Source organism: Peromyscus eremicus, chromosome X, assembly GCF_949786415.1.
Source record: "Peromyscus eremicus chromosome X, PerEre_H2_v1, whole genome shotgun sequence".
Lineage (NCBI taxonomy): Eukaryota > Metazoa > Chordata > Mammalia > Rodentia > Cricetidae > Peromyscus > Peromyscus eremicus.
Window position 1 is genome coordinate 104,754,377 of NC_081439.1, and position 23,029 is coordinate 104,777,405.

The 23,029-nt window shown below is 35.9% G+C and overlaps 1 protein-coding gene across 1 annotated transcript in view; it reads right to left on the reverse strand.

Annotated features, from left to right (window-relative positions):
* The window catches only part of Tenm1 (teneurin transmembrane protein 1), a 519,119-nt gene that overhangs the window by 179,312 nt on the left and 316,778 nt on the right, over window positions 1-23,029 (reverse strand). The window contains exons 7-11 of the mRNA XM_059251544.1: window positions 19,182-19,381; window positions 17,757-17,967; window positions 14,179-14,280; window positions 12,422-12,616; window positions 6,910-7,110 (exon numbers count right to left, since the gene is read on the reverse strand). Coding sequence (XP_059107527.1) covers window positions 6,910-7,110; window positions 12,422-12,616; window positions 14,179-14,280; window positions 17,757-17,967; window positions 19,182-19,381 — 909 coding nt within the window. The remainder of the gene's footprint in view (window positions 1-6,909; window positions 7,111-12,421; window positions 12,617-14,178; window positions 14,281-17,756; window positions 17,968-19,181; window positions 19,382-23,029) is intronic.

Below are 23,029 nucleotides of genomic sequence, written 5' to 3' on the forward strand. Positions count from 1 at the left end.
ACACTTCAATAGTATTTTCAGAAATGCCTCAATCGTTATTACTCTGTATATTTCTAGATGGTTAATCGGCTTTTAAGACCTACCTATTACAAGGGTGATTGTAGCAGAGCAAGGGCAAGAGTTTTCCTCTTCGTATAAAGGCTTACTTCCATCAAATGTGCTATCTATTATTTGTGAGTAAAGATAGAGTGGCTCAGATCAATTTCATTAAGAAAAAAGAGATACAGGACTCTATATTCTACTTTTATGCTCCCCTAAGAGACTGCGACTAGAAGAAGTCAGATTTTTACCAAAGAAATATAGTAGACACATTTTACAATGCTGATCTCAGAGGCCAGGGCCAATACCCTTACAACAGGCTAAATGTATTACTAAGATTTTACAGCAAGGAGTTATGTTTTAAGAGAGCACAATGTGACCTGTGGTATATCCAAATCTAACCCACGATATAACAAGCTTCTATTATATTCCTCTTGAGGTATTTTAAAGACTAATGAGTTAACCTTTGTGAAGTGTCACGAGACTATCAGGCTAAAGAAGTCTCTGTCAAGTATCAATTTAAGGCTGCAAACAATACTGTAGGTAGAAAAACAGACTAAAAATGATCAGCAGATGATTTGCTGCAGTCCCCTTGACATCAAAGCAGCATAGTTAACATGGTAAAAGCTAAGCAGCTTCATATACTTGGAGGAGGAAGATGATCAATGGCAAAGAGCATATCCACCTTTGAAATGACATGATCCATTATCAGAATCAGATGCTAAATTGCTTCCTGTACTGAGAACACTCAATTAAAACTCTGCACAGTGAGATCATCTCCATGGTTAAATATGCTCTTTGGGAACAACCTTTATAGAGCTTAAAAATCACAGAAGGACTATTCCTACCATGACACTAGAGATTTGGAAAGCATTTTCTTTCCCTATTTTTCAGTTTGGTAGTTTTATTAGGAGCCTTTTGCCTGAGAAGCTATTGAATTTAGGATCATATCTATCTACCCTTGTGCTTGTGTTAATAAGAGATGTTTCTAGAGAGGTTTTGTTATTGGGTCTGAACTGAATGAATGTGACTTTGGTTCAGGTTTTCTGGACAAACATATTCCATTCACATACTTGGTGTTTTTTGATCCTCATCTGCTTTTTAGTAAGCTAACGTATTCACTTGAGCTCTGTCTCTTTGCCTAACTCCTGTCTTATTTGGGTAGCTATAGTGGTATGGGGCTGAAAATAAAAACACCATATGCAGCATGATATTAGTAGCTATGATTTCTACTCATAGGTTTGAAACTTTCCAGAACTATGACCTTGGGACACTTATTGTTTCTGGTTATCAGTTTCCTCATGATGAAAAAAAAATCTGATGTCTTTCTTGTTCATTGTTTATCATTTGTCTAGCCATTCCAGACTGCAGTGCAGAAATCTTTATTTATGTGATGGCATATCCCAAGACCATAGCAAATAGCACAGAGTAGGTAGTTAATAAACATTCTTTAATAGGTGAAAACTTACCTCATTGAGTGGTGTTACCATTTATGTAGCATGTTAATAATGTGCAAATCATTACTAGTAAAATCCCAGTCTTCATTTATACTCATATAGTCTTAAAGTCCTATTATTTTGAGACAGAGTCTCATCCTACAGTTCTAGCTGGTTTTGAATTCTGTAAATAGCCCAGACTGCTCTTGGTTTCATGTCAATCTTCTTTTCTCTTTGTGGGTTATAGCATAAGATAACACATGTGGTTACCAAGTCCTATTTCACAACCTGTATTACCTATGTTCGTTCTTTTTCATCTGATCTTAAATTCCTTCAAATGCAAATGTGGTCATGACACTACCCTGCTTGAACTCCTGTGTGATGGTTAATCTTCATCACTAGCTTGACTGGATTTAGATGGTAATATACCTTTGTGCATGTCTATGATGGTGTTTCTAGAAAGGTTTAACTGAACAGAGAAGACAGACCATGAATGTATTTGGTGGCATCATTTTTTTTTTTTACTGGTTAAAGTCCTAGACTAAATAAAAAGAGGGTGAGCAGAATTTCAGCATTTCTCTTTCTCCTGATTGCTGACCTATCTCATACTGCTGCCACCAAGTCTTCTCCACCATGATGGATGACTCAAGATGTGAGCCAAAAATATTTCTTTTTTTGTTAAGTGCCTTTTGTTAATGCCTTTCCTCTCATGTACATTTTCTTCTTTGCCTAAAGGACTGGAACATAGAATTGCGTGTTAGGGAATGCAGGCATGGTGGTTTGGTTAACAAATGTGTCCCCACAGTCTTGAGCACTTGAACACTAGTCCACAGCTTACAGCTGTATGGAAAAGTTTTGGAGGTATAGCCTGGCTAGAGGAAGTATGTCACTGGAAGTAGGTTTTAAGAGTAAAAAAACTCTGCACCAAGGCTGTGCAAAGGTGCAGGGAGGAGGGGCTTGGACCTGCCTCAACTGAATGTACCAGGTTCTGCTGACTCCCCATGGGAGACTTTGCCTTGGAGAAGGTGAGAGTTGGGGGGTGGGTTGGGGGGAGAGCTGGGGGGAGAGGAGACAGGACAGGGGAATCTATAGTTGGTATGTAAAATGAATGGAAAATCTCTTAATAAAAAAAAGGGAAGGAAAAAAAGAGTAAAAAAATCTCACCTACTTCCTGTTTGCACTCTGTTTTGCTTGTGATTTAAGATGTGAGCTCTCAGCTTTGTGTTCCTGCTGCTTTGCCTACAGCTTGTTGTGTAGCTCTGCTCTCTTGCCAGAATCTTATCCCCATGGAACCATAAGCCAAAATAAACTGTCTCTTTCTTAAATTGCCTTTGGTCATAGTGTTTTATCACAGCAACAAAAAGTAACTAATACAGCAGGTAAAACTAGAAGGAGGAACTGTATATTGAATTTAATATTGATTCATTTGAAATAGAAACATTTTAATTCCTGCCACTGATAAGTGGTACATTAGGAGGAAGTTTATCTAAGTGTGGGGAATTAGGAAGAACATGTGTGGGATATATGGGGTCTGAGGGAACAAATATTTAATACAGAATCTCTCTTTTTTACTTAATTCATGTTAGCTAGTTCTATACAAACAAACAAGTGCTTTTTGTCATTTCTTGTTGATTTCTTTGCATTTCTGGGGATTGAATCCAGAGCCACATCCCCAATTCTAGAAGTCAAGTGTTCACTCAATATTAAGGATCCTATTTCGGTAAAAACATCATTTTTTATATTCTTCGTACACAATCATGTGCACTCTTGGTCTGCTGAACTACTCAGGAAGCATTTGCCTACAGTTTAAGATTTATTGTTTGGAAGTTTTGTATATTTATATAATAAATTTTAGTCATTTTTATGATCTATTCTCCTTTCTTATCTGCTTCCGTCCTGCTGGAAGTGCTCTTCTCAACAAATGAACATCCTGCTTTCATATATTCTTTTGTTATGCAGCTCCCTGAGTTTAATTAGAGTTTCTTGCCTAGGTGTGTGTTGGAGAATTATTTACTTGAGCAAGAACATCTTACTAGTGACTACACCACTGAAGAAAATGACTCTCCCAAAAACACATGGACCTTCCCCCATCCATGTTGAATGTTGACAGAGCTGTATAGCAAAAAGGATTCTTTAATAATTCCACACTCAAATTTCAACCCCTTGATTGACATTTCTGTGGTGATATTTTACATGTGCTGAAATGTGGTGCTATTTTATTTGTATGGTAATAAATAAAATTTGCCTAGGGATCAGAGGAAATAGAAAGCTATTTTAAGTAAACACAAAAGTCAGGCAGTGGTAGCACACGCCTTAATCTGATCACTTGGCAGGCAGAGTCTCTGTGTGTTCAAGGCCACATTAGGGAACAGAGCCAAGCGTGCTGACACACTCCTTTAATCCAGTACCAATCATAGAGACCTGGAGGTCTGTACAGACACGCAGTGACAAGGAAGTGAGGTAGCTGGGCTAAGAGCGAATGAGAGGGCAGAACAGCAAGGCAATAAAAGCCTGGGTAGACAGGAAGTCATGGCATTTTGGAAGCTACAGAGCTGGTGAGGTAAGGTGGTTGGTGGCTCTCACTATTTCCCTGATCTCTAAGGCTACCCCTATATTTGACTCCTTGTTCTTTATTTAATAAGACCGTTTAGAAATTTGGTTACACATGTCTATCTACATCTTATGCAAACTTCTCCAACATGAAGTCATGATCAATTACTATGTCTGGCCCCTCTACATGAAACCTGCATTTCTACCCATCTGCTTTTTTCCCCTGTCAGTGACCTGAACTGGTTATACCAGGCTTCCATCTCTCTCAGTCACCACACACAACTGTCACTTGCTTCCCTGTGCCATCCTTTCTTGAATTAATCCTTCCAGTGTTTGTCAGAATGGTAAAATTTAAAAAGACCTTGTAGTTTCTTTTAAACCACTCAGTTCACTCCTATTGGATCACGAGGAAATGCAAATTCCTGAGCATTGCCTGTAAATAAAATTCTTTATAGTCTGGCCCAGTGCTCTTCTCATTGGTGACAGTTTTATCTTCTTTAGCATTCCTGCTCTGCAACTAACCCAATGACCACCAGGTGTGCCATTTAGATTTGTGTCTTTCTTTTTAAAGCTATCCCTTCTGCCTGGGTTTTCGTTGTCCACCCAATAAACACTCACCATCTTTCTGCATGAATTCAAGTGTGAGGCTTTCTTCAATGCTATCCCTCATCTTAGGGAAATAACATTGCTTACTCTTCATACTCTGTGCCCCATGGCCCTGGACATGGTCTAGTAATAACACTTTTTGTATATGATAAAGTAGGTAATGGACTCTTAGATGGTGGTAACTAAATATATGGACTGTTCAAGGTCAAACTTCTGTCTCAACATGTGTTATATTGGTGATTTGGGTATGTTATCACCTGTCTCTGTGCCTCAGTTTCTTCAGCTTTAAAGTAGTCACAACAGTTATACTTAGAGTGAATTGAATTGATATATGTGCAACACTTAGAATAGACAATACAAAGTCATTATGTGTTTTCTATAATAAGAATACTAGCATCAATATTATTTTAAAATTGGAGCTGCAGCCCATACTATTACATTTAGCATGTGGAATTAGGAAAGGTGTTCAGTAATATGTTGAAAATAAGTTAATAATCAGGCTTGATTGCTGTGACATATCTCCTTAAGTCTACTCACTTTGATTTTGTCATTCCTGTCTAACTTTGTAAACATTTCTTTCCTACTAGATTATAATATCTACTTTTGCAAAGATGACTCCCATTTTGGCACCTCTGTACACTTGGCTCCAATCATCATGCCCAGCACATAGATGTTAGTGTGTATTTTGTACATCTATAAATGAATAAATTTTAAGAACTGCATTTAGTGGCAATTAAATAACCTTTATCATTTAATTTTTTTTCCTGCTTCTTTGAGACAAGGTCTCACTTTATAGACAGACTATCTTAGAAGTCACTACGTAGCCCATGTTGGCCTGGAAATTAGGATCCACCTTTTGTAGCCTTCCAAGAGCTGGGGTTATAGGCATACATAACCATACTGAGCTCTAATTTTCTGATATTTTAAAATCCACTCCTATTTTCCATATTATTTCAATGTGAAAAAACAAAATTTTAGTGAAGTTTGGCTATAATTGTGGTTAAGAGATATATTAGAATTATTTATCTTAACAGAGAGATCCTCATGCTTCCTTGGTGTAGAATCATAGACTTCAGTTTATATGCTAACTCACCGGTAACAAAATCCCACAGTTCACTGAAATTTTCTGCTCACCATATGCCATTTTACATCCTCCACAAAATCCACAGGCAGAAACTTTCCAATTGTCATTGGTTAACTCTATTCATTTAACAAAAGTATAATCTGAAGACACAAAATATAAAGAATGACCTATTCTTTCCAACACTTGCATTTCAGAAGAAAAGAAGAAGCCATATGTACAAACACTTAAATCACAATGGCTTCTGTGCTCTCTTGCAATGCACATGGGATGGATTTTGTAGGATTCATATTGACCTAGTTAGAAAAGGTTTAACAAAATGAATAAAGTTGTAGTTGGTCTTGGTGGGTAGGTTGGATTTTTTCTAGGTTAAAAGTTAATAACATTTTATGATGAACAAAAGACATGGAAAGTCTGAACATTCAGTGAACATAAGATAAGTAGATCTTACAGATTGTGCAAGCAGAGGGAGGGATTTACTCATTAAGCAGAAGTAGGGGGCAGGCAGTTTTAATAGTTTGTGGTGATCCTTTGATAAGGAGCTTATCTGTAGACAGGAGAGAACTATAGAAGATGTTAGGATAAGAAATGGGGAAAAGAAACAATGTTGTAGAAATAATTATATGGTAATAATATATTAAATGGGGTAAAGTACTGTGGTTGTTCTGTTTTTACTTGATGAGTTCCTCAGTGGACATGCTGACTATTCAAGTTTGTGGCAATAGAGATTTGAAAGAATCTGAAAAGAATAGATTGTAGGAAATTTGAAAACTATTGAAATAACTACAGTAAAATACACAAAGGGAACAAAAGGTAAATCACATGCACCTATCGCAAAGAAACATACTGTTGAAATAAGGTAAATAAATGACAGTAAAATACTGACCTAGTTGCTGGATGGTGGTAGCACATGCCTTTAATCTCAGCATTTGGGAGGCAGAGTTATGTGGATCTTTGTGAATTCAAGGCCAGCCTGGTCTACAGAGCAAGATCCAAGACAGGCACCAAAACTACACAGAGAAACCCTGTCTTGAAAAACAAAACAAGACAAACAAACAAACAAACAAAAACAAAACAAAACAAAACAAAAAACACCTGGAAACTTACTGCAATCCAGATCTTGAAATATAATACTTTAAGGAAATGATCAGGTATACCTTGCGAATAGAGGAAGTGAGAGAGATAACCCCAATGTACCTGTAGAGCAGTCAGATCCTGTCCACTTGGGATCACAGCTGCAAACGCCAGTGTCCAGAAGAAAAGTTCCATGTCCTGAGCACTGCTCTTGACATATAGGAAGCGGAGTTTCACAGTTGACTCCTCCCCAGCCAGTAGAACAATGACATTCTCCTTTGACACAGATGCCATGGCTGGAACACATTGGGTCTAAGCAGTCCTCTGAATTCCAAAAAAATAAAACAAAAAAGGTGGGGGTGAGAGGGAAGGTTGGTAGAGAACAGGTGTGGAATAATGGAACTGAGATACGTTGATTTCCTAGTATTGTATCATTAATGTTGCTTTAATTAGGCAATAAAATGACTCATGCAAACATTGTGTTTAAACCAGAAGATTATTAACACTTAAAAATATGGTAGGGTATGATAAAGGTTACAACCTAAATTTGGAAGAAGAAAATCACACATATGCTGCAAGCAATTCTGAACAGTATGTGATATCCCCCACACAAATGAGTGGGTGGACCTGTATGAACCCTCAGTAGGAATTTCTCAGCTTTACAAAAATGCCTGAGCATTTTTTGATAAGCCATTCTTTATCCTTTCTCAAATTAGAATCAAAATTTTACTTAATGTGTCTAGGAGTTTTTAAATCGTTTTTAATTTGGATGACAAGCTATTTGGTGAAGTGACTACTGTTATATGAAATAATAAAATTTATATAAATTTGTTATAACCTCACATTTATTCTTCAGAAGCACGAAAAATGCAACATTTTTAATTCATTTTCAAAATTTTTTTCTTTATGCCCCCTTCTTCTATCTGTGGTAATCATCTTAGAATAGATATAATTCTATTTGTCTATGATTTGATGATTTCTATAAATTTTTGCCTTGTAGAAAATTGTTTTGTGCTTTCCCCTGACTATTCTGTTGGTATGGGAAGGTTGACTTCCAAATTATTTATCTTTCTATACAAATAAGACTGTAATACTTTGTCCTAATGTTAATTATGCTTTGAAGTATTTTTTGTAGCAATGGGAATACATTGATACAACTTCCATGAATTTTCAAGTCTGACTTACTTTTTGGGTGTGGATTGTTACCACAGAAGGTCTACCATTAACAGTGTTATAATTGGTGCTATTGCTATTATAATTACCCCAAGATCTGAAGGTCATTAAAACAATATTCTAATAACTGAGCTAATCATCTAAAAAAATATCCAAATGTATATCTAATTTGTTTCATGATTTGGCATAAGTGATAAAGCCCAAGATTATTTTTAGAAGAACTCTATTTGGTAATGGCAAAATACAACAAGAACAATAAACAAAATTCCATTAATTTATTCTGACTTCTTTCTTAAGAGATTTGTAACATTGAATCACGTTTGTTAAGTCTAGCTGCCTATCTTGTTGTTGTGCCCTGTCCTTGTATAATCTGGATGGCTGGTGACTGTTCTTTATAATATCTCCTAATATTTCTCACAGAAACATGTATTGGTTTATGGTTTGTTTCTGAGGTTGGAGGAATGTTAATCTGGGTATTCCATTGTTATAATAGACCACGGCCCAATAGATTCATAGCTATATTAGCCACATATGGTTTTAACTTTCCTCTCTGTCCTTCTGGACCTATACATTCGAGCCATCTTGCATTCTGTTTCACTTGAGATAATGTTCCAATCCCTAATAGCTGAACATTTACCTCCTGAAGAGGCCAATTTGGATGCCAAAATTCTGGTGCAATTATTGTAATGTCCACACCTATGTCTACCAAACCTTCCAAGAGAGCACCATTTATTTGTATTTTTAATTTTGGTCTTTGTTCATTTATAGAAGTTTACCAAAAAATTTGCTTTATGGTTTCTCCTGAATTTCCTGTTCTCTGTGTTACAGCTGTTCTATCACCCCAACCAGCCTGGTTTATTCCAATAGGCATTTGGTTATTTAATTGCTCTGAGAAGGGGTTTCTTCTATGGTGGCAGGAAAGGTCTGAACTGAATTTGCTGTGGGGGCCTGCGTGAGGCTCCTCAGAGAGATTCTTGATTGTAGAGGCAAAGAATTACCTTGTCTGTCCCTTGTTGATCTATATTTGTTGGTCCAATGTTTACCCTTACTACACCTTCTGCATAATCCAGAAGGGAGGGACATTCTATTACCATTGTTCCTTGAATAAACATTGTTTCTAGGAACACTCTGCTTACATTCCCTTTTCAAATGATCTTGTTTACCACAATTAAAACATCTGACATTACTATTTTTTCTCAAAGCTTTTGCTATCACCTCTCCTATCCACATATCATGGTCATGAGGCTCAATATTGTATCCCTGATCCAATCTTCCAATGGCGCTGATCTTGCCTTTAATGGCCTGATTATTCTCTTGCATGCTGCATTTACATTCTCAAAAGCCAAAGATTCAGTTGTTGTCTGTCTAGCTTCTGAATTTGGTATCATTCTATTTACTGCTGAAGACAGCCTTTGTAAGAAATCCGTGAAGGATTCTCTGGGGCCTTGTATAACTTTTGTAAATGACTTAGTTTTTTTTTTTTCTATTTCCTCAATTCTGTCCCACACATTCATGGCTGCCATGCATCATAGAATTAGGGTTTGGTTATCATATAAATATTGTCTTTGTATATCAGCTTAATTGCCTTCTCCAAGAAGCTGATCCTGGGAAAGTTCCACACCTCTAGTCCTACATTGTTTGTTGTTCTATTGTTTTAGCCACCTCTTTAAACCATGTTCTAAATTGTAACTGTGGACCAGCTTCTAGGACAGCTGTAATTAACTCTTTCCAGTCCTGAGGGATAATTCTATTACAAGTTGACCACATGTTTAACATCTGCTTTACAAATTGTAGATGAATTTCTAAACAGTCTTATTAAATAAAAAACACGGAGCCAGATATAGAGGTGAAAGCCTGAGAGATCAGGAAAATAGGGAAAGCCACAAATAATCTCACCTCACCAACTCCACAGTTTCCAAAATGAGAGTTACTTCTGTCTACCCATGCCTATATACCTTGCTGTTCTGCCATCTGATTTGCTCTCTCTGTCTAGCTACATCACTTCCTTTTCCTGCCCAGCTCTGTCACTTCCTATCTGTCTGTGCAGACCTCCGAACCTCCATGGATAACTCATATTGGAATTTAAGGCATGTGCCACAACACCTGGCTCTATTTCCAGTGTGGCCTTGAACTCACAGAGATCTAGGCAGCTCTCTGCCTGCCAAGTGACAGTATTGAGGGCATGTGCTACCATTGTCTGACTTCTTCGTTTACTTATAATGGCTGTTCCTATTCCTTTCATCCCCAGGCAAGCTTTATTTATTAAAGCACAAATAAAATATCACCACATTTCAGCTCAAATATAATATCACCACACCTCTCCTAGAAATCAGGCCACACCCTTCACAGCAGAAAGTTAGAACTTTCAGACCTTGACCAAGGTAGGGGAGGAAACAAACCCAGCTCCTCCCCTTGCCATTGCAATGTAATTTTATAGCCCTACCTGCTTTCCCCATGTTTCTTGTCACACAGACTAGGCTCAACTAGGTGTTGTGGTGTAGAACTTCCTGCTAAACTCTGGAAAGTTGTAAAAGCCAGAAATGTTTTTTTCAGAGGATTCCTCCAAAGGCTCTCTCTGTAGGCTCTCAATGGTGTATATGATAGCTATGTTTCCTACTCTTTCATTTCAAGGTATCCCTCTTAAGGTTCTCATAATGCTCTTTCCCACCTAACGCCCAATCATGGCTCCCCCATGGTTTCCAGGGAGGTTCTCTCTCCTAATAAAGTTCACTCCGAAGCGTAATTGTTATCAGCTTCTTTCTTCATGACTAGAAATTCTTGTTATAAAGATGTTTGCATCATAAAATCATACGTAAACCAGAGGAATGAAAACCATAGGCCTAGAGAAAGCAGGTGTGGAGGAAATGGGGTGTTTGTAAGGACATTGCTGATTGGGAGCAAACTGTGAAACTATGTGTTCTGTTTAGAAGCAACTGCTGCTACTTGGCTCCAGATGATGTGGGCCCAGTCTCCAGACATTCTAGTATTCAAGAGAGGCTAGAAATAGGAATATTCAATGTGACCATTCTCTATCTTGAAAATTTGGCAACTAAATCAGTCAATAAAAACAATTAGAACACCATGTCTTTAAACAAAATCTATCCATAGCCTGACTCAGCTTATAGAGTCTTCATATGTGTTATAAGAGTTAAATATCACATGTGATATGAGTTAAATATTTTTCTATTGTATTTGTAAAGCTTATGCCATTAAATATGGTGAGCATTCTTCCATGTTATTTTGGCTGTTTTACATATTTTCTTAGAGACCAAGTAAAAGGCTAATTTAAACTGAATTCCTTTTTCAGCTGCTTATGAAATTCAAATCAGAAGAGTCTAATAAATTAGGTTAAATGATTTTCGTGGCAAATTGTAGATGTGATAGCAATACCACTCATTGTTAACTGTGTCTAGGTCTATACAGAATCTGAATTTATACTTACATATAATGATAGTTTGATCATCATAAAATAAGTATTTCAAAGATGTCTTAGGAATGCCAGTGCCTTGTACAGACCCAATGTAATTCACTGGAACAAACAAAGTCTTTACACCCATATTCCACTGCTACTGATGGGAGGTGGAAAGCTAAAGTCTTGCTTGTTCATGGAGTGGAATGAGGTTAAACCCTTTAGAATGCTGTGTAATAGTCTTAATGAGCGATCTTTAAAAAGCAATTACAGTGCATTTTCAGCAGCCTCTTTCCTGAACAACAGTTGTGATGAGACCATCTCCCATGGTAATGGTTTAATATTATTTCTGAAATCAGTCTTATTTGAGGAATGTGGCATGAAAATGGTCTGATTACTAGTAAACTTATTTTCCAATATGTCTGTTTAAGTGCTAAAACTATAGCCATTTCAAAATATTTTTTCTAAAGACTCCTTTGGGATGAATTTAATATAAAGGCTCTGCTTTGAAACTCATTAGTAGTAAGCCTGATTTTTTAGGCATGGAGGTCAAGTTTCAGCATGAGGCATGTGAGAATAAATAAATAATATAAAGCAATAATAATAGTGGTAATTACAAATCACTCCCAAAGAAAACATTTGCAAGATGACTCCAAATGTCTCTATATCATTATTTTTATTTTGTTCTTTAAATGCCAAGCTACATTTTGCAGCATAATGCACTCTGTAATAATGAAAACATATGAATTAATACCTAAAATAATCAATATGGAAATTCTAACATTATTAAACAGTACTAGAAAGTAGGAGAAAAGATATCAATTTCGCATTTCCACTTTACAGGTGTCATAGAAACAGTCTCGTGTATTCTGTGAGGCTTCCAGAAGAGACATGAAGTTCGCCAACCTCAAACCTTTGCTGTATGTACCAAAGGCATGTTGAACATCTGCTGTTTGCAAAGATTGCTTGTATTTCTAGTAGTATTACAGAATGATACTTTGGCAAGCCAGTGAGAGAAAAGCCTGAAGCAATATATTGAAATGGGGCTCTGACCTTCCTCACATATTTCTCCTTTGTATCCAGGAACACAGATGCAGACTCCCATGATACAGGTGCCATGGCCAAAGCACGTTGGGTCGATGCATTGTTCTTCTGGAACATCACACTCAGGTCCCTTCCAGCCATTCCTGCAGACGCAGTGGCCTTTCTCATACTCTCCATTTCCGCCACACAGCACTGGGCATGAATCTAAAGGTTGACAAATAATGTTGTAATGTTTTTATTTCAAAAATCTCATAAGAACAATTCTACATTGGTTTTAGTAAATCATTTCTGGAAAAAGTAATATTTTCATCTTACTCTTTATTAAATCAGCTTATGATCATGATTAAAGACAGAATTTTCCTCCTATAGAAGTAGGATAAAGATAAATTATGAAGATTTCTGAAGTGGAGAATAAATACTTGCTTTTGATCTTATTGCAATGTCAAAACTATTATCACTGCTACTATTTTAAGCTAAGGGTTTTGTCTCTTAGATTTTTTTATTTATTTTTATTTTTTCCTTAGATGGTTTTTATTTCATCAAATACATATATACTACATTTTGGAACCAAAGTGTATATTAAATACTAATAAATAGGGTGTTATTCAAATGAAAAACATCTTGTAAAGGTTGTACAAACAGATTCACAGTGGACCTTCCTTTCAATAAACAGACTTTTATTAGAATACCTATTCTAGTTTGTCACTGTGTGTGTTCATTTTAAATCTATACGGTTTTTGAGGGCAGTGCTCACATCTTCTGTTTTTCTTATATGTCTTTTAAAATACAAAACCCTTTTCCATTTCACAAGATCTGTTATGGTACAGGGAACCTAGCAACTGCTTTAGAATTCTTTATTCAATGGAATTTAATCTACATGAACAGAGTTTTTTTTTCTCCTAAGAAATCTGAGATTAACCAAGCAGACCAGAAACTTTAAGACTACATTGAAAATGAAAAAGAAGTATCTGCAAAACATTAATTCCAATTCTAGAGTAATGCATGGTCCAATTTATCGAAAGCTTTTTAAGAATTAATTAAACTATGTGCAAGTGCATGAAACAATAAAGAATGTTAGGTTTAACTTTTGAGCTTCCATCTCTTACATTGTAAACCACATATCCATTTAGTGATTCATCACTACTTCCAGTTATGATGGTGTTTTCGAATACTGACTTTTCCTTTCAAACTCAGGCTGTTATGAATTTCTTTATAAAGGAAATATAAGCAGTATTGACTCAGATAATCTAGGTTCAAATCTCAGCTGGTACTTAATGTCAGGTATTTCCTTAACTATTCCTTCTGAGGTTCTTTCTTTGCTCAAAAAATGGGGTTAATAGCAGACCTACTTCATAGCAATTGTATAGGAAAGAGGAAAAAAAAGAGGCAATGAGACGTGTTTAGAATGCAGCTGGCATACTAAATGCTCAGATTTCGGTGACAATTGTTGGAGAGCACTGCCAGTGGTGTTGCTGCTATAACTATTGTTACTATCACCACTATGGGTTCTTCAATGACAGTTCTCTGAAACAGTGTTTTTCAACCTGTGGGTTGTGACCCCATGGGGGGAGTCACATATATAACCTGCATATCAGATATTTACAATGCAACTCATAACAGTAGCAGAATTATAGTTATGAAGTAGCAATGAAATAATTTTGTGGTTGGGGGTCACCACAACATGAAGAACTGTATTAAAGGGTCAGAACATTATGAAGGTTGAGAACCACTGTTCTAAAACAATCAGAATCATAGCACAACATTACCTCTAGCACAGTCAGGTCCAAGGAATCCTGGGAAACAATGACAGTGTCCAGAGATACACTCTCCATTTCCATTACAGTTGGTTGAACAGTCATCCATTATTTCTAGTAATACAAAAGAAGAGAAAAAAGAATCCACGTTTAGGCTAGAGATATGATGTTTTAAAAGTTTCAAGAATTAGTTGTCTATAATAATCTTGTCCTCTGCTGTCTGCAAATCCCTTATTGCTCAAAATTAGATGGCAAAGACTTCTGCAAGATGTCATATGCAGTAGATTATTAAACATGGTTCTCAGTTTGGTGAATTTTAAGAGAACAAAATCCAACTTCTCTCTAAAGTGCGTAAAGGGTCTGCATAAATTGTATTCTTAAGAGGCATTCATGATAAAGCTAAAAAGGTATCAGAAGTATAAGACATTTCTCAAAAGCAGAACAGACTTTAAAATGCAACCCATAAGACAAAGACTACTGTATTTTTTATACTTACATTATAGCAAATAAAGTTTCTCTCTAGCAATGTGGACTATTTAATATATTATACTATCTTGACAGGTTAGATATGATAATCACTAGTTCATTTCCATTAATAAGTGACAATGGCATGCTTTTAAAGTAACTGTTCATATTAAATTCACCACCTGTAAAAGCATTTGAACCTAAGTATTTTGTTGAGAAATGCCTTCTTGACTGTAAATGCTTATCAGTTCTCTGCCACTAATTTTTTTCAATCCATTCTTACAAAATAGCTTTCTTTTTCTTTTTCCTTCTTTCTTTCTTTCTTTCTTTCTTTCTTTCTTTCTTTCTTTCTTTCTTTCTTTCTTTCTTTCTCTCTCTCTTTCCTTTCCTTTTCTTTCTTTCTTTCTTCTTTCTCTTTCTTTCTTTCTTTCTTTCTTTCTTTTTCTCTTTCTCTCTCTTCCTTCTTTCCTTTCTTCCTTCTTGTTTTATTTTTAAATTCTTGCCTATTAAAATCATTCCACTGACTTTTCCAATTTTAATTAAAGAAACCCTCTTCCACTTGGTATCTTTGCTTGAATGATGAGAATGAATAATTGTAATGAAGGCTGAGAAATGGCACTTGTATGAGTGTGGCCTGTGAGTCCTTTGCATCAGTAGAGACATTGTGTGGCACATATAAGACAGATTCCTGGACTTTTATTCTGAAGCTCCTGAATCTGGTCTGAGAGATCTTGTCCAACAAGCTATAATCTACCAAGCACCCTGGGCAAATCTGTAGGTATTCCCACATTAAATCATTGAGAGCAATGCATTTTAATTAGTTTACTACAGAGTTAGAGAGCCTGTGGTTATGTGTTGGAGTTTTTCCCCTGGGCATAATAAAGAAAAGAAAATGAAAATGGTATGAGCCTATTTTAGATAATTTTTAAAGAGTTTGGAAAGGATTCACAGGCTGCATGGATTATGAACAACACAATCCTTAGTTTGTTTAGGAAATATATAAGCCTCCCTTCACTGTCATTAAGACAAGGCATAAAAGTATAAAAAATAATGGGTATGCTTTAGGGCAAATTATTTATATGTTTTTGATTATTTGGGGGAAATTTACTTGAGTTTAATTTTTTTGTTATTTTATCAATGAGTGTTTTACCTGCATCTATATACATATATATGATGTATGTGTCATGTGTGTACTTGGTGTTTTGAGGCTAAAAGAGGGCATATTCTAGAACTGGAGTTATGGGTGGTTGTGAAATACCATGTGGGTGCTGGGAATTGAACCCACTTCCTCTGCAAGAACAACAAGTGCTTCTTTCTAATCACTGAGCCATCTCTCCAGCTCCTTTGAACTTTCTTTGTGGAACAGGGAGTGAAATGTATCTGTTGATTCTAATATTAAACAAGTAGAAAAGTAAAGATATTGACTTGCATGTGCAAAAGGCAAATACATTGTTTCATATGAAACTGATGGCTTGATATTTGAATGATAAGAAAATATCTAAAAGGTGAAATTCCTTTGGGGATGAAATAGAGTGAAGGTAAAATGTCCCAAGCATGGTTCTGGGTCTACTAGCTTTTGACAGGTTAATAGCTTGGTTAGTATTTATCATTTGAGATGAGGGGTTAAATTAAAAAGAAGAGAGAAAATATTCACAAATATTTTATGTCTTCTAATTTCTCTAAATCAGTCTTCATAATTTAATGGCAATAATATTATCAAAATTGTATTCTGATTTTTTCATTGCAGTGAATTCTAAGGATATACTGTTAGTGATAAAATAATGACTTTACTGAAAAATGTATCATTTTCCTAAGTTAACAAAAATATTATGTATTTTAAAGATGTAAGATCAGTGGAGTTTGTCTCAGTATGATTTTTATTGCTTTTCTAATTACTGCTTTCTACTCTCTCAAGGTCTTCAGCATCGAGTAAAAATAGAACCTAATTGTTATCAAGAGCAGATGGTCTATCTATTACCAGTCAACACATCTTCCTAAACATATGGCTGAACAGGTTAACTAAAGGATAAAGTGGTTGAGAGCTGTAGAGAAAACTGACAGTTGTAAAAGATTTTCCCTTCCTTTAAAAGACATGTGTTTTTATGAAAATTCAAACAATCTGATGCTCTGTCTACAAGTTGTTTGCCATGAGGACTCCCAAATTGCTAAAGAGCTTCGCTTTCTTCACACAAAGGGTCAGGGGGCTGAGTTTACTGAGAAAACATGACAAAGACTGAGATGCTTCAGACTAAGAAGGGTGATGGTGAATAAGAGTGGACATGGGCATTGTATTTAGAAAGAGCACACTTTAAAAGGCCATGGGCACACTGAAATGGCCATTTGATTATCAGACCCAAAGAAATCTGAGTAAAGGGCTTGGAATGACTCAAGTTATTGTTCTCAGTATTCTCTAAGTATTCTTAATTTGCATTTCGAAGTTTTAGTGGTTCTAGAATCAATTGTTCTAAAGCTATGTATTGATGCCAGTCTTTCTATTTTAAGAGGTATTTATTTGCTGTTATTTTATAATCAAACCAATTAACAGAGCCTTTATTTCCTAACTATCTTTCTCTCACTGGGGATAGAACCTTTGGAATCATACATGTTAGGTAATTACTCTGTCACCAAACTACATCCCTAACCTATTTTGTATTTTAAGGTAGGTTCTCACTGGTTTGCCATGATTGACTTTGAATTCCCTTTTTAGCTTATGCTGACCCTAAACTCACAAACCTACATGCTACGTTCGTTACTGGCATTACAGGAGTGAGTTATCCTGCTCAGCTTAACAGGGATATTTTTGCTTATAAGCTTTCTCTCTGAAGTTGTTCATCTATATAGTTTTTTAAAATAATATTATCCAGGAAATATTTTTGTTAAGAACATATAAAGGGCTGCATGACAAGTATACTAGAATATCAGCAAATACTGGAGAGCTTTAAAAAAAAACTTAACCAATATTTTAACAACAACAAGAACAAAAATAAAATGTTACTCACAGTGACCTTTAGTGAATAGTGACTTTAAGATAGAAGGAACAGTATGTCTGAATAATGAAATACTTTTTCCACCAGTGTCTTTCTAGAGATATACTGTGAATTTAAATAACAGCCAGGGCAGCTTACCAATTGCTGTAGTTAGCACAAATACTTGCTCCATCTTTTTTCCATCATTGTAAAATGCCAGATACCAAGGTCCTTGGTCCATATACTCTATGAAACCTGTCTCCTGAAGGGATGTTAAAATCAGATTCCTTGGGGAGTGCTGGATGTCATCAGAGCTCTTAGAGTCCTGTTTTACCAGTTGTTTGCCATCCATTAATTTCACAAAATCAAACTGGAACAAATACAAACACAAATATAAGCCTGAACCATTTTTTTTTACGTCTGGACATATAACCATCTTTAACTTCTCACTGACCTATTCAACAGATATTCCTTTGCTTTGATAGTTAACAATTCTTAAGTATATTTGAAATCAAAGGCATTTGTTAGTTTTGAAAATTGTTTTACTACACTTACAAATTTTGTGAACTTCTCAATTTGGGACTGCTCAAAGTAAAAATTGATTAAAAGCAAACCCCTAAGAAATAGAAACAATTTTGAGTATTATGTGTATGAGATCTGACATTTTACCAAAGCATCTATCTAAGAGTAGATACTTAATAGCATATTCTGCTCAGAAATGTGGCCTTGTTTTACAGTTTTTAAACCACAAATAAATGAACCATTATAAATGACAACATTTATCCCGATTTACTTTCTTTGTGGGTATATATTTAAATATTCAAAGGCCACTCTTTCCCCCTAATCATTTGGTGAACACATTGTTTTACACTTTCCTGTTTTGTGATTCACATTTGAATGGCATTTTGACTATTCTTGACTTGGTCAGAAGATCAAGTTTGATGCTACCATTACTGTTAGGGGAAGTATGGAGTGAGTATTTAGTTCTTTTAAATTACATCTTAGATAGAGCATCATTCCTAGTGGATTAATGCAGAAAAGAAATAAGCTTAATAAAAGCATGAGAAATATGGTATCTAAAGTTTATGAATGAGCCATGAAAACTGCAGAGGTTTTACATATTTGAATTCTTATAAATAATTGCTTATACAAAAAACTCTGTATGTAAGATATAGTCTGCTTTTTAAAATATATGTTTACCATGACCTTCTGGTTGATGTGCATTCTGGGACTGGGACAATGGTAAAAGGATAGACAAAACCAGTGAGGAAGGTACCGACTCTAGAGCTAAGCAAGATGAGAGGGCTGTGACACTCACATTGATCTCTTCCTAGGCATCAGGAGGTCAAGTTTAAAGAATGTTTTCTTTGGTTACCTTTTTCCAAATATGTTCTGCTAAATGCTATTCTTTATTTCTACATGCTGTGTTTTCATTAAAGTGTAATTAGTCTGGATAGTTCTTTGTTACAAAGATTTTTCTGCCTTCATCTTTGACTCCTATAGGATTCACAAATCACAACATTTGAAGTGCTTGATATAGTACCCTCTAAAAAGATTTAAGAAAATATCTATTATATCAAATACCTGAGTGTGTGTAGGTGGAATATTTCTTCTGCCATAAATTCCCAGCAGAGAGTCCTTGGCTAAAGAAATATTGAATTTCAGATATATAGGATGGTGGATAGTAATCTGGAAACGCCAGAATAAGCCCGGTGGAATGGTCTGCATGACTTGTGCTCCAATGTCAACTTCACCAGTATCAATTGCTCGTCCCTTCTGAAACACTGGTTTTAAAAAGAGAGAATTATACATACAATTAATCTTCATTTATAAAGTAATGCTTTTGAGCTTTTCAAGAACAGATGTATCAAAACAACTTACCCAGCTTTTCTTCCTCCCTATATCTTTCAAGCTCTTGCTCAAATTAAATATCTTCTAAGGGGCCTTTTGTGGCCAAACATTATGCCACATTCTCTGTTAAACTCCAATTGCATTTATTTTGTTTAACACAATTAAGTATTTACTGAACATTATCTTGATAACTGTAGGAGTTACAAAGATGAGTAAGATGTAGTTGTTGCTCTCATTGGGGTTTGGAAATCACTGAGGGAACGGGACAAGTATAAAAGCAACTACATTGTAAAGGAAATGAACTGCTATGGGTATCCAAAGGAAGGAAAAGTATTTGGTTTAAGTAATGTTTTATATTCTTCTTTTCATGCTCTTCATTGTATTTTATTTTCTCATAGTAATTACATTCCAACACACTGTGTATTTTATTTATGTATTACATATTACCTGATTACCAGGATAAAAGATAGGCACTCTGAGGACAAGGGCTGTGGCTGCTTTTTTCTTTGCTTCATCCTCAGTATGTAGAAAATATATGTGAATGTATGTAAAGATTACATATATGTATATGAATGATCAGTTTATAATTATTTAATGAATGGGTGGATGAATCATAAAACGGTAATTATGGGACATGACATTGAACATGAACCTTAGAAGAAATAGAAGACTTCAACATAGCTTCAGAAAAAGATGCTAGAACATGGGAAGGGAAGCTTGCACTAATCAGTGCTATAAAATTGCTATCTTAAGGTTGTGAGATATGCATATATAAAGAAGAAGTGTTCTAAGTAGAGTTGGATAGAAATAATGACACACTCTCTATATTGTCTTGAGAGCCAGTCAAAAGGATTTGATTAGTAAAGCTAGCACAGAACAGAAAGAATATCTGGGAAAGTCACAAAGAATCATATTATTAACTCTTTATCTAAATAAAATCTACTATACATGTAATTCTTTGCATAAATATGCATATATATCTTAAATCAAATTTCTCATCTGAGCTAACAATGCTCCCCACAAGTACGAAAGACGATCTAACAAAAAACCCAATATGAAGTATGAGAAGCCCTCTTTTGAGTTGGGTGGGGTTGTACAAGAGAGTTCCATACAGCTTGTTGCTACTGACCTTGGCTGCCCCCTAGAGGTGGAACTTAAATCTTTGTTGTAAAGACACCATGCACTTTAGATACAAGGCTCAAAGGCCCTGAGGCTGGAAATGACCTGAATATCTCTTCCCTGAAAACTAGCTTCCATGGAACCATAAGGTGCCATTCAAACTTCCAAAGAAAGGTGGCAACTGGCAGTCCTACACAGCAATGACACCTATCAACCACAACAATAACGTGCATGGCACAATAACCCTAAGCGTGCAGTAGTGACGTACATATCTTGGTAGTAACCAACAGGCCTTATGATTTGTTCAACAAGAGGGATACAATACCTGGTACTGACAATCTAGCTAACTACCCATGGCTAGTGATCTCATGGATCTTTGAGGAGAACCCCAAACACCACTTCACTAAACCAGCATTATCCCTAACACAGAAAAATGTACACAGAAAAATGTAGACCTTCCCTTTCATCATGGAAACTTCTCTTTGCAACAGACAGAGGCCATTACAGCAAAGTACAATCATTCAAAATGCAGAGTTGTCCTAACAGATACATTTACAAGACACTCCCTCACCTAAGGCTCAGGGAACACTGCAGAAGAGGGTGTAGAATGATTCAAAGAGCCAGAGGATCAGGGAGTTTGGTATGAGACTGTGTCTCTTAGTAATGTCAGAATCTACTCCCATAAAGTTTCACAAATATGACTGCCTAAACATGAGATGAACAAGGTTGTTAAACAATAGACATGACAGTGTAGATGGAAGAAAACCCATGAGGTCTCAACTCCATTGCCCCCCCAAAAAACCCAAACTTCCCCCAAAAAACAAACCAAAAATTAAAACTATAAAACTATAGGCAACTAGGGAATTTTGAGAGGAAGAGAAATATTCTCCAGGGAAGAGCATACTAATTGGGTATCTAATACCAAATAGTCAGCCCTAAAGACATACATACAAGTAACATTAAACAGACTTAACCAGTTAAATTTGGAATATATATGTATATATACATATACTTACGGGTGTGTGTGTATGTGTGTGTACAAATAAGAATGTAATAACAATTAATGAAAAAGAGGCCATGAATTTGAATCAGAGCAAAGAGGGGACATATGGGAGGGTTTGGAGGGAAGAAAGGGGAGGAACAAATGATTATATTATAATCTCAAAAATAAAAGAAAAATAATAGGATATATTTTATTAATTGTTTAATAATTATATGAGCATACATTTTATTTTGATCATATTTACTCCCCACCTTCCCCCTAAATCTTTCTACTAAGTCCATATTATGCTGCCACATACAAATTGTTGTGGGTCTATCATCAGAGTATGGTTATCCTTCCAGGGATCATACCATTAAGATAACTGGCTCACCCTACTCCAGAGGCCATCAACTGTTGCTAACTCCTCAGGTAGCAGTGGAGGTTTGTGAGCCTCTTCCTGTCTACACTGGAAAGACTAGCTTGACCTTGTGCAGTTCTTGAGCAGACAATCACAGCTGCTCTGAGTTCATGAGTACCTAAGTTCTGCATTTCCTTAAGAACACTGTTTCATCACTGGCATCCCCAAAGTCTGGTTCTTACACTCGTTCTGCCCTTTCTTCCATGTTGTTTCCTAAGCTTTTTGTCCTTTGGATTTTGATCAGTTGCGAATTTCTGTGTTAATTACTATCCACTATACAAAGATGCTTCTCTGATGAGGCCTGAAAGTTATAGTTGCAATTGTCTATAGGTCTTGAGATATATATTTAAATGGAATTTTGATACTATGTCCATTTAGGAAAATAATTGTATTAGGGTCACTCATAGGGCCTATGAACTCATCATCTTTTTGCTCTTGATCATATTTACAGCACCAGGCATGCCTTTCCTCTTTTGGAGTGGGCCTTAAGTGAAATCAGGGAGTAGTTAAGTACACCATCACATTCATGCGACTATTGTTCCCATAGGCATATATTGTTAGGCTGGTCATTACTGTAGCTCATAAGGTTGACAGCTGTGTAAGATAGTTGATTCTTCTCTCCCAGTAGATTATATATCACCTTCTGGTACAATAAAAATAGCAAGGAATCTTTCAGGTCAGCACCAGCTTGATTTCTCCACATCATATGAGCAAAGTTTACGGTGGCTTTAGCAATAAGGTCTTATTATCAAGTTTTGGTGGGCAACTACAAACAATGGCAGTAGTCTGTATTACTTTAGGGTTCTCCAAGTTACCTCTGACCAACAACTGGAAGGGGATATCTCATATCTTGCACTGGGATTTTTATTTGGTAACATGTGTCTTTTGAGAGGATCATTATTCTCTGTGTAGGTTGCCAATTTATTAAATGCCAGTTTAAGACTTTCACATGTGTCATTAAAATTTTTTAATTATGGGAAAGGCTAGTATAGCTCAGAGGTATAAGAATTTCCCATAATGCACAAGCTCCAGCAAAGATGCCCCTAACACCCAAACTGGAAA